The sequence below is a fragment of the Platalea leucorodia genome, assembly GCF_965183815.1.
Source record: "Platalea leucorodia genome assembly, chromosome: 1".
Classification (NCBI taxonomy): Eukaryota; Metazoa; Chordata; class Aves; order Pelecaniformes; family Threskiornithidae; genus Platalea; species Platalea leucorodia.
In genome coordinates, this window is record NC_138823.1 from 64237300 (window position 1) to 64250303 (window position 13004).

Consider the following 13004-nt stretch of genomic DNA (forward strand, 5'->3'; position numbering starts at 1 on the left):
ATCCACAAACCGGTATCGTCAGTCTTAATATTGAAGAGTCCTTCTGAGTGGCAGGCTGTCATAGGCTGTTGGTTCTTCTGTTTGTGGGGTTTTTAATGTCTTCATGCCAAAACCAGCTCATGGGTATATTGCCCAATATTGGGCCTAAACACATGCAATGTCTTCTGAACCTGTGTGTTAGATTCTCCAGCCACAGCTACACGTTTGAAAGGCAAAGTTAATGATTTTAAGTTAATCTAGAGATCTTTATTTATGTAACTGATTGCAAGATAATGAATTCTTATGAAACATTTCCTTTTGTTCATTAAAAAACTGCTGTGTAAGAAAACTCTGGGTCTGGATATTGTTCTGTTTTGTGCAAAGGACAGATTGTTGGCATTCCTGGGTGATTCTGCTCTCTGGCAAAGGAGTGCTTCTTATCAAGTGCTCTGATGTACAAGTGCCTGAGGGCTTGTTCACATGGGAAAATTCAGTGGCATTATTTATACCTCTCCACTGCAGAATATGAGTACCCACACAGGAACTCAACAAGGGTATAATTATTTTGCTGTAGAAAAGTCCTAAGTACCTTCATATAATTTCTCCCTGGAAAGTTAGCTATGGCACAGGTAATGCAACACACCAGAGAAAATGCATTTGGGGACACCAGAAAGGACTGCTTTGTACAAAAGCAACTCTTCACTCCTGTGACAATACATTTCCCTAGTTGAGATTGTTTTTCCACACAGAGCACTCTGTCCCTAATTTAAAAAAAACCAACAAACTCATTCTACAGAGAAATTAAAACAAACACCATACACATACTTATCCACACCCACCTACCCACTATTTTAATTATTGATATTAGCTTTGCTGCACTTACTTACACTTTTCTTCTGTAAATGCATCCTCACTCTGAGCACCGCACTCAGACAGATGCTATCTGAGCAGTGACTACAGCTCCTGGTAAGCAAACGATGCGCTGAATGCTGATGGAGAGGGCTAGAGCTAGCTCAGGAAAATAAGCAAGAACAGAATCCAGGTAATGTAAAACAATTTCACACTTGAAAGGATATTAACAGGACGTGCTGCACCTGCAGCCATGAATTTCATTTGCATAGGAGAAAAACAATCTCTGTGCTGTAAATGTAGTACAATGGGTAGGAGGGATGGAAGAGGGAGAAAGAAAACACAGACTGCCTCATATACAGCGTCCCTTAGCAGTGGCTGGGATGTGGCCTTTGCCGTTCTGCCTTTTGTGTCTACTACACCCTTTGCAGTTCTCGCTGAGTGACCCGAAGGAGGTGGTATAACTCGGAGAGAGATTTCAGAGTCCTCTGGTGCCCGGCAGCATCCACGCGCCCTGGCTCGGCACACTCCTGCACAGCCTTCTGCAGCTGCAGCTGCAGGGGGAGGGAAACCAACGGTCCTCTGAGATTTGGGGAAAACCAGCGACGGAATATTTTGTCACAAATTACCTGAGGAAAGGGAAAAGGGCAGATTGTGGTCTTTCAGGAGCTACAACTAATGCCCTGCTGCTTCTCTAGGACTGTAGCAAAATGTCATCTGAACCCAAAATGCCTCCAGACATTCAAAAAGGAAGGTATAGAAAAGGAGCATCCACAACGCCTACGCTCTAGCTGAGGAATCCCCCTTCTTCTCAGATTGCTCTTGCACTTCTACCTAACAAGTGGTGAGGGTGAGGTGTTGCGAGAAGCAGGCAAAAGGCCACCAAGCCACACTCCCCCAGCCTCTCTGCTGCACTAGTGCCTCCCGCCAGCACAAGCTGGGTGAGCTATAAGACACCTCATCCCAGGGCCAAGAACCCCATGGACTCCCCTTTCCACTACATCCACGTACTAGCTCTGCAGAGTGGAGAATCGCAGCCATAGCCCCCCCGCTGCTTACACGTGGACAGCCCCAACTTCACCATTAGTGGAGACAGTAATGCCCCTGCCCCTACTTCCTTCACTCTCCTATCCGAGGCATTGGGCTAACAGCTACACAAAACCACGGCAAATAAACACTACTGAATATAAAGATCTGTTTGTGTGCCCCAAGATGGGATTTCCAAACAGGGCTGGCGCTTACGTTTAAAAACCTGACTGTCTTCATCTCGCAGTCTCCTAGTACATACCATGCATTTTATAGTCGATGTGATTTTAAAAGAGATGGATGCATAACGCAGCTGTGTCTACTCACTTGCAAGTTGTTATTGGCTCTCTGTCCTCCACATTTTCTGATTTTCAGATTGCATTTTGAAAAGCAATCAAAAAAATTACAGTCTTCATCTCCTGTGCAGTTCTGTTCAAGGATGTCCCTCATTTTGGGTTCAAAAAAGGCCATATCCACATCAATGGCCACCACCTGTGGATCAAAACAAGCCATCAGATCTGGCACGGCACAGCCTGTGGGACAGGGCTGCGCAAGCATTCTTTGCTGCTTGCTTTTGGAAATGCTGTGCTGAGAGCATCTGCCAGTGGAGAACTGGGATCACAATGAAAGGGCTTTATTTCACTTAACTGAGCTGCACTAGTGTTATAAATACCACTTTTTAAACAAAAACAGCCAATGCTTGCGACACCGGGAAAGGGAAAATTATTTGTGGACAATATGCGTCCCTGGGGTCAACTGGATGGATTTACCTTAAACCGGGACTATCCAACTTGGAGATTGATTTACTTGTTGTTGCACCTTATGCAGATGGCAACTCAACCTTTTAATTATATGGCACAAAATTACCCACAGGCCAGATGGTATCGTTTCACAGTTCACCATTCAGACTAAACCCCTGACTTCATCATTGTGGAGAGGAGCAGGGGGATGTGCAGAAGTACCCGCATCTGGTACAGCTCCTCCAAACCTGCCATTGCATTCAGTGGGTTTGAGTCTGCTCAGCTGCAGAGAGATCCCTGAGGCTGTGGAAAGTCGAGACTGGCTTTGCCCATTCCTGTTTGCTATGGTTTGACTCACTTATTGTGCATGGTTCTTGTTCTGCTTGTCCAGAAATATGGTACGTAACAGAGTCTAGCCAGCAGTTGGTCTCAGCAGAAAAAGCAAGGACTGGAGGGATCAATCAGTTTTCTTGCCCTGACGCAAGGCTTGCAAAATAGTGAATACGCAGCACAAAGAGGTCTGCAGAGCTGCTGCCTGTGCTAGGTTTGAAACCATTCTGGGAGTGAAGGGCTGTAGTCTCAGTTTCTGCCAGTGTCACTCCACCCATGAATATTTCACTTAAAAAAAATTACAGAAATAAACAGGGAAAGAAAGGAAGCCAGTAATGGGATGGCAGCTGCTTGACATGAGACAAACTGTGGGTGACCACAGTGCACGCAGCCCGCCTTCAGCGCCATGGATGCGGCAACCAGCCTGCATACAGAGCTGCACTTAACACTTGCCAGTCAGGGTCAGAGACTCTCCCTTGCAGCAGCTGACACACATATTCATGGAGGGAAACGTTTGGGACCTGGGCAATGCAGAGTTACTTCGGCTCAAATGATAGTCTCATTTTTAAGATTCAACCTCCCAAATAACAGGGGAAGCTGAACTGTGTGGCTGGAGCAGCAGCTGGATCAACCCCAGGAACTAAAGATGTCTGGTCTGGTAGAAGCCAAATAAACCTTCCACAGGCAAAAGAAAGAACAAGGTCTAATCTTCATTTTATTCTACTTCTTTTTCCCCAGGGAAAATCTTAAAGAGATGAGGCATAGCTTAAAAAATCGAGTATTTTTAAGCTTCGTGGAGAGCTCGATCATGATGACGTAGCCTAAGGAATTTCACACGTTTGGACAGGCAATTTTTTTTTTCTTTTCTTCTTTACTTCCTTAAGCTTTCTGCAGTTTTGCGGTTTACATCTTCAGAGAAGAGACAGCAAAAGCAGTGCAGGGTTTCCCCAGTCCTAGGGTCGCTGCATCAGCACCTGGTGGGGTCTCTGCCAGCACTGAGCACCTCTGACAATCCAATCAATTGCTCCACAAGGAAAAAAAAAAAAGCCCTGGTTCCCAAACATGTGGCATGGGTTCAGTGGTTTCACTGAAGTTCATCTGTTTGTTACAAAAATGTGTGGGCATCCAGCCAGACCCTGAGAAGACAGATCTGGGTGACACTCTACCTATAAACAGCTACATTTTGGTGGGGTTTGTTATGATTGCAGTTGATGATGAAGGTATCTAAGGAAATGCAGGAAGGACCCAGCATGGCTCCTGACCTGATTTAAAGTCATGCTTAAGGTGCTGTAATCTTTCTAGTTCTCTCTGAGGTGCTGGTAAAATAGGTGCGGCACTGTACATTCACCCAGACCTCCTTCCAACTCTGCCCCTTATGTAGCTCCATGGCAGCTTAAAATTCCCCTGGATGATCTACCAGGCAGTGATCTCTCCTCTCCGTGCTGCAGGAACAGCATGGGAAGGCTGGAGGGAGGGCCGGAGGCTTATCCTCACCATTCGAAAATAATCCTCAAAGTAAAACTATTGCACTCCAGGCACATTTCTTTGGGCTTTAGCAGTCTCGTTGCTGGGATGAGGAGTAGTGGTACCATTATGGATGTTTATTATTATCCTATACAGAGCACAAGAAACAAGCAAGTGAAAAAATTGCTTAAAACAAACGTGAGGGACAAAAAAAGAGGCTGCCTTGCTGTGTCCCTGTTCTGCAACTGGTTGATAAAACGGCCTAGAGTTTCTGCTTCTCACTCTCCTTCCTTCTTCACCGATCAGAAGCTCTCTCCCCCCCTGCAGGTTTCTGTCTGTGCGCATCTCCTGTCTCCCAGCCCAGGGGCGTGAAAACAGGGGATACCAACAGGCTGTAAGTAGCGTACAACTGCGAGAGCCATGAGTGAGCAGCAGCTCACTTTTTGTTTTTTGATTAATTCTCCTAGAAAATATTACATTAGCGTACTTTCCTATACCAGAAGGTGGCTGTTGTCTCTTTGGACACCAGAAGTCACGGGAGGATCCTGGAGAAGCAAGCCTCACCAAAAGGACTCGTAAGGGAAGACACATCCAATATTCTTTCTCTTTTCCTAAATGAAATCTATTTTCCTCTAAGCAGGTGGTAAAACAGATGCTCTGGTGTGTGCTCAGTCACAGGCATTCACAGCCCTGTGTAACCAAAAAAGATGGGCAAAGCCTGCCTTGAGGAGTCCTTGCCATACCTCACTTTGCCTGAACACTGGTATGCTTTTTTAGTTTCTTGCTGTAGCTCCTCACCCATTCCCCGTTCAGCTGCTGTACTGCACCTGAATAAACAATGGGAGGGAAGGGAAGGGTGAAGGGGAAGCACTCTAATTGCTCTTAATGGCTATATGTTTAGGCAATGTTTGTCTAGTACTCTGAAGATGTGAGTGTTATATTAACACTCAGTGAGTACTGAAAATAGCATTCAAGTCCCTGAAAATGCTTTATGTTCACTCAGAGTGCAGAAACTCCAACTGATGTCACTGCAAGTTGTGAGTCTGCTTCAAACACTTACTTATTGCAGTGCCTCCAGTCCGTACACACAACTCCCACCGAAACCAGTGGAATTTGTGTCTGCAGAATAAATGCAAGATGCATTCAGCAATGTGGTGCTGAGCTACATCGCTACTTAGAAAACATGCATAGCTATTCAGGTCTGAGTTAGAGCTGTACAATGAAAAGTTAAAGAGTAACAGTGCCAAGGAGTTTCATGTCGCTGTCCTTGGATCATTTCCAGACCAGATAACCTGAACACTAAAGCACAAAGATGTGTGTGTTTGTATATGGGGAGTTCCCTTTGCGCCAGGTCAGAGAATTCAGCCTTAGCTTTCGAATTGAATCAGTTTTTCCTTTCAGCATCACTACCAGAAATAGCTGCCATGACTCAAATTACAGGTTTGTTTGCAGCTTTGAGATCTCCTTGCCTTCAGGAGGTATCGCTCACCACATCCAAGGGACCCTGTCGGTGCCAGTGCCTTTAAGGAGGTGAAACAAATCAGAACTGAGCAAACAGTTCCTGAAACAAGCAGCAGGATCTAGCACCCTGAATCATGGCTGCACATACTACAAAGAGGAAAAGCAGTAGAGAAGCTCCCGTCACTTGTAAATGCATTGATTTTGCAAAAACTTGGCCAAAAGCTGTACGAGGAGGGAAGTGTCATTTTTATACAGCCACTTTCAGACTAGAATTTGACCTCAAATTGCTGCAACACAACCCCAAAGACTCAACTTACCGTGAGATCATGCCTGATAGCGAAGTTTTCTGGTTTGATGTCACATAGGTGAAGTCGGTGAGAGAAATCATTATCAAAATGCTGCACCATGTCCAGAAAGCTGAGTGCAATGTCAATGATGGCTCTCACCCTGCTTCTGTGGCCAGCAAGGGAAGGACCGACCACGTTTTCCAAGGGAAAAAGAGTTTTGTGCCAGGCATGTCCAGCTGTGAGATACTCCACAGCATAAAAGTGTCCACAAGAGCCAATAATTCGTAGCACGTGTTTGCTGAAGTCCTGCAGCAAACTGAAGTAGATATATTCTTCCTGCTGGAGCAAGGACCACATGCTGGCCACCTGTGCTTTCCAACGTGGGCCCTTCTTCCTTGTCCACAGGGGCCCCATGGTATTGTTAGACAGTTCTAGCCCCAGGACATTTTTGACCTCCAAGGCTACCATCAGCAGAAGCTCCGTTTCAGGGATATCCTGTGTTTCCACCTCTTCTAGCATACTGAGATGCTGGTAGCTGGAGAAGATTTCCTTTTTGGATTTCAGGATGATGGGCTGGCCTCTCCAGTCAGCCTGGATGACCTTCTTACCTCTGTCATAGTAAAGGCAGTGTTTGTACACCAGCTTCTGTGCCACACACAGGTCTTCACAGAGGTCACCAGTCAGGGCTCCGCTGCTGTAGTCAAGACACTGGAGTGAAAGAGCAGGATAGTCATAGCAGGACCATACACTCACGGACCACTTAGAAGAAAGGCAAAAAATCAGCAATAGTCCTAAGCTCAAGAGTCTTGCAGCAGTTGTGGCACCGCAAGCACACACCTTTTACAACCATTGGGTTATTCAACGTTTTTTCAGAAGTCTCTACAGACCTTGTACTAGGGGGAATTTTGCTTCAAAACAGGGATTCGTGGGATGGTAAAGGATGGGCTCTTTTGGGACAAGGAAATGGACTAGATGACCCATAACTCTTAAGTTCTTGCCACATATGAATTCAGGGAGACAAGCTTTGAAAACCCTTGGCTGCTCTATGTGATTCTGGGCTGTAACACTTTAAGGCACAGGAGATAACTTCCAGTGTAATTCAGGACTTCTCTGGAAGGTTCAGGGCAGCATAACTTAGACATCCCCACTTAAACTCAAATCCATGGGTAGCTGGATTGCTGGGACCTTCCGCAGCCCTGCGTCTTTTGACCTTGCACTCAACATGCCCTGACTGAAGCTGTAAGAACCTCCTTCTGCACTACCAGGGAACAGAGGGGTTGTGCTCAATGCCTCTTGGACCAAGAACTCTCAGAATTTTTAAATATGTAAATGCTGTAGGACAAAATGACTTTTCCAGTTTGTATACATACTTACCAGAAGTGGCATTCTAATATGAATTAAATACTTATTTTTTTTAAATTGGAAAAAATCAGCCCATGGAAACATGCAAACTGCTGCTTGATAGTTAAGTGGTCACTGCAAATTTGTACAAAAACTGCAAGGATTCCCTCACCAGTCCTTCCTTCAACCCATAATTGTTTCCATACCATCATTTCCAAAAGTGTAGGCAGTCGATATATTCCTATGGGCATTCAGAAGTGCAGCTGCAGGGACTGCTTTGGGCGAATCAGTAGAGGGGATGATCAGAGGTCTCTGGTGAAAGGGGAATAGACTGTGGTGGTGTAGGAAGCCAAACATCTGGGAGGCGGCTTGACAGTGTCAGCCTTCTTCATTGCTTTCTGGCATTTGAACCTTCATTTAAACAAGTTGGCAGTTCCCACTGCATGTGGAGTACTTGCAATGGTTGCCTGACCCCCACCTCATTTGCTGTTACATACACAAGAAACACGATCGTAAAATTCAAGTGATGTATTTTCTTAGGACAGTCTCTGAGGTGTGCACCAGAGGAACACATTCTGATGGCAGGCAACATTCAGAGTCCAACCTTAAACAACACACTGGGGAATGGGTGGAGGATTAAGTCCAAAAATCCAGGAATGGTGATAAATTGACTAAAACAGCTCACTGAGGGCAGTTCAGACAGGCATAAAATTTATTTATACTCTGATGTTCTTACAGCCCAAATGAGAACATTCAATGCCAGCAAGGAGAGCCAGGTAGGCAAACTCTAACATCAGTGTCCTGACCCTGAGTCCAGAGTGATGCACACGTGTGAAACACACACATCTGCATCCACATCCACATCAGGATGGTGAAGCAGACTCACAGGGCTGTCCACAGACTTCAGAGCATGCAGACCAATGTTCTTGCTTTTGAAAATCCACTCCTATGAATGTAATACAAATTTCATTCCCCCTTCTAAGTAGAAATGTAATTTTCTCAACAGAAGTAGTTTAGCAGTTCTTACCATCTGGAACTCTAAACAATTTTAGAAAGAAGATTACAAACAGAAGGAATTTTGAGGGTTTTCTTTGGAGCATAAGTATAATCACATTTAAAATCATTACTCGCCTATTGAGAAGACCACAACCTAATTCTTCTTGTGCTACAGTAAGAGAACACAGGACTTAGTCCTGTAATTGGGTCCACATGGGTGAATGCTTGCCCCTGTGGACAATTTTACTGCGGTCCACCAAGTTCACTCTTAGAGGGTCTGTATGCATGGATCTCTTACATCTAGAAGAACACATGCCCAGAAGACCTGCAGTCAAACATGTGAACATGAAGCTTATTTTCTTGTGCTGCCATCACGTCATTCTTAATGGCATTAATGAGAAAAAGTAGTTGTGGAAAAAATAGTCTCATTCACATTTCCCAGACATAGGAGATGAGTCATTTTTGAACCTGGCTGCTGTTTAGGACTTGTCCGCTGTTCCAGTTGAACCCATAAATCTTTGATTATTAACCAAGTACCTGACAAACAGTCTCTGCATCTGATTCTTCTTACACTGAACTTGTGCAGTGTTTTGCAAACAGGGATCTGTGAAACAGGACTTGACCAAGGAGTTCCTGGTCTCACAGTGATGAAACACAGATCTGCCTTCCAGAAGGAACATTCTCTGCTGGTCACCAATGCAAGCAAGAATTTCAAAAATGCTTCTTCAAATAAGCAATCAAGAAGTCTGAACAATTTTCAAGGTGTCTGTCTCTACTCACAGAATGTAGTGAGTTGTGAGCCGCTCAATGGCTTTCAAATTCTCCTCAGTTTCCTGTTCATGATAAACTAGAAGGTCAGCAAAGACTGACTGCACCTTCACGGCCTCACTACTCCCCCCCCCATCTTTATTCCAACTTTTAGTGGTTTATGTTTTGCCATAAGCATAATATACTAAGTAAGCTTAGCTCCCCAGCTCTCCCACTATAATCCTTACTTTTTCAGCCCCCGGATGATTTTTGTGGTTTTATTCCCTCCCTGTTTCTTCTCTCCATTTTTCCCTCCACCCACCTGAGAAGCAGAGACATCAGATCGGAATGCTGTTGCCCAGTGCTACAAAGAGAACCAACAGCCCTTCCTTAATTCTCCATTTTGGAGACATTCAGAGATGGTATCAGCCTTTAAGGCACAGGCTGCACTGGTAGTTCATGCTGAAGCAACTATTAGACCCCTACCTCCCTTCCAAAGCCATACAGTTTTACAAGACTGTCTTCCATCCTATTGGCATGGCTTGCACTCTTGTGCTCCCCAGTGTCCTAGCTTGCATTTTACTGTATTAAAACACATTTTGGTGGACTGAAAACATTGAACCAGGTGATTCAGATTACCCTGCAATGAAAAGATGGTCTGTTTACCAGCCCAGGAACCTTTGCACTAACTGCAAACTTTACCATACAAGATTTTATATCATCACGATGACTGCTGATAAAAAGAAGAATCAATTCCCCAAAGAAATCTTCCAGAAATAGTCCTCCACACTGCCATCCCTGTCTTAATGACTGCATTTTGAGATCTGTCGATGAGACAGTTTTAAATCTACCTAATGAGCGCCCTTTGAATGCCACTAAGTGCCAGGTTTTTTAAACTAAAATATGAAAGTGATACTAAGCCAAAAGCCTTACAGAAAAGCAGCTGTACTACATGAAAATGCAAACACAAGCATGGTTTGGACTCGCTCGTCTGTTTCTGTTTAAAATTGGCTACATCATTTTTAATATCCTTAGTACACTTATCAAGATAAGTTAAAAAAGCTGGGTTTAAATTAATGTAAAAATTTAAATTAATGTAAGCCCCACTAAGGATTTATATAATTTTAAATAACTTACTGTACCACCGTCACTTTTGTGTAGATCAGGCCTGAGACTGAGTCCTGCCTTTTTATCAAGTACTTCTCCTATGTAAATGCAATACTGAGCAAGGCTTTGGAAGGCATCAAAAATAGTTAATTTCTCCAGAGAGAACAGCAATTGATCGCTATGATTTAGTGTGTTCAGTGTAAATGAAGATGAGACCGGTGTTAGGAAAGAGTAAGTGGTCTTCTGGAGAGTTAAAGTTGGTCTCTGCAAAATGCCCAGGGCTACTTCAGCCTTCCCAGTACAGCACACATCTGCACAGATGTACATTTTACTCAGAAGAAGGAAATAAGCCTACCACTTGCAAGGGTATACAACCATGCAATTTTCACCTACTTGCTTAAAATAGCTCATCTTCTTATCTCCTAATGAAAATACGACGGATGACTAGTAAAATAGTTTTTCTTGGAAGTTGAATTTTGCTTAATAAAAGACGCAAGACTCAAGCAATCAGATTGTTGTGTAGATCAATTGCACTTTCTGTAACTGCAAAACTCATGCCGTGCTCAGAAGATGTATAAAGACTTATTTATGAAGGGGGTGATGAAGATGAGCTCATTTTCTAATCGTTCCACTAGAAGGACGATCCCTTTCTAACATCATCTGGGAAAAGTGTCACTTACAAACCTTAACGATACTATCAAAGACTCACCTACGGCAACAGATGAGGACTCACCTAGGGCAACAGATGAGCACAGCAATCTCAGCTACCCCTCCTCTGGAAGGAGGGTCTGAAACTGAGCTATCACACCGTGACAGAGACAACTTTCCAAGCTTGCGCCTGAGATCAGATCCCTGCCTGGGCTTTTGAAGTCACGCCCGACACTCTCCAAACCGAAGAACAGCAACAAGTCTCTGTCCATCTGTTTACTGGCGAGTGTGATGGCAAGGGCCTGGGCCTGCCTGAGCTCGGCGGCTCCTTGCAGCTCCACACCTCTCTGCTCTTCCCAGCCAGGTAAGGAGTGGGCAGGATTCATTCCCTCAGCTGCAAGCCCGAGCTGAGCTGTACTTCAAGCTGATTGCTGGGGTAGAGAAACTGAATCTCAGTGCCATTAAAAATGTGCTGTCAGGACCACTGCCTATAGTTTCTCTTCCTTTATTATACAAAATTTAGGGAATATCTACGATCAGTTTTTGCTTGCTGCAGTAATAGATTATTTAATTTCCATTAGGATTCCTCCCTTCACACCTAACCATTGGCACTACAAATACCTTAATTAAGAAACAAAATTAAACTCAGAGCATTAACCCACACTGCTCCTCTTCTCGAAGTGTTTCCTACACAATTCTAAATCTGTTTCTTTTTCTTTCTTTTTTTTGAAGGGAGATTTTAATGAATATTCCCAAATCCTTTCTTGAATTTTGAATAGCTTAAATGCCAGCCCCTGCCAGATGTAAAGGAGGCGTTACAAGCTGCGTGGCATTTCTGAAAGACGACTTTTGCACAAACACCCTTTCGGCTAAATAAAAAAAAAAAAAAAAAAAAAAAAAGGGAGGTTTCCTCCCGCTTCGCAGCGTGCGGGATGCCGAGCTGCCCTTTCCAAAGCGCCTGGGAAGCGCACCCGCACCCCACGCCGGGAGCCGGCCCGCTGCCTGCACCTGCCCTCGCCCCGGGACGGGAGGGAAGGAGGGAAGGAGGGAGGGAAGGAGGGAGGGAAGGAGACAGGGAAGGAGAGAGGGAAGGAGACAGGGAAGGAGAGAGGGAAGGAGGGAGGGAGGAAGAGAGGGAAGGAGGGAGGGAAGGAGGGAGGGAAGGAGGGAGGGAAGGAGGGAGGGAAGGAGAGAAGGAAGGAGAGAGGGAAGGAGAGAGGGAGGGAGGGAGGGAAGGAGAGAGGGAAGGAGGGAGAGAGGGAAGGAGAGAGGGAAGGAGAGAGGGAAGGAGAGAGGGAGGGAGGGAGGGAGGCGGCCGCCCGCCCGCCCGCCGGGGCGCACCGGCTGCGCGGCGCTGATGCGGCGCCTCGGGCGGGACGGAGCCGGGCGGGAGCGCCCCGGCGGCGCGGCCGAAGGCGGGTGCTCGGCTCATCGCAGCCCTGCCGGAGTCCCGGCGCCTGATCCTGCCGGGCGGCCCCCGGGGATGCCCCGCGTCCCGCCGGGGCACCTACCAGCCTCGCCAGGATCCGGTGACTCTTCTCGTCCGTGCAGCGCTCGGAGAAGACGCTCCTGTGGAGGAGGAAGAGCAAGGCGCTGACCACCATCCAGCAGGCAGCCCAGAGGAGGAGGAGCACCAGGGTGCATCGCCGCCAGATTTTGAGCCGCCAGCGCTTTAAGCCCGGGATGCCCCTCATCGTCGCGCCCGGGCTGGGCTCGGGCGGCCGCTGCTTCAGCCGCTGCGGCCCCGAGCGAGCGGCGGCGGCGGCCGGGGGGGCCGCGCTCCCCGCCGCGCAGGCTTGTCCCGCTCCCCGCCGGCGCCCATCGCCGGGCGCCCGCCGCCTCCCCCCGCCCCGCCGCCGCGCTGCCCGCGCCGCCGCCCCGGCCCCGCTGCCGGCGCCCCCTCCCCGGGCCGGCGCTGCCCTCAGGGAGCCCGGAGCGCCCCTTTTGAATTTAAGCCACGTAGTTCCGCCGGCTTTTGTCTGCTCTCCCCTGTGCCAAGCGGCCCCTGCAGTCACTTGGCGGCTTCTGC

General features: G+C 46.7%; 1 protein-coding gene across 1 annotated transcript; it reads right to left on the minus strand.

The window, feature by feature from the left end:
- Positions 1-1244: 1244 nt before the first annotated feature.
- Positions 1245-12669, minus strand: DIPK1C (divergent protein kinase domain 1C; the record flags this gene model as incomplete). The annotated part of the gene is made up of 4 exons (XM_082326943.1): positions 1245-1457; positions 2182-2346; positions 6167-6844; positions 12487-12669. The coding sequence occupies 4 exons, from the start codon at positions 12667-12669 to the stop codon at positions 1245-1247; spliced, it is 1239 nt and encodes a 412-aa protein (XP_082183069.1).
- Between the last annotated feature and the right edge of the window lie 335 nt (positions 12670-13004).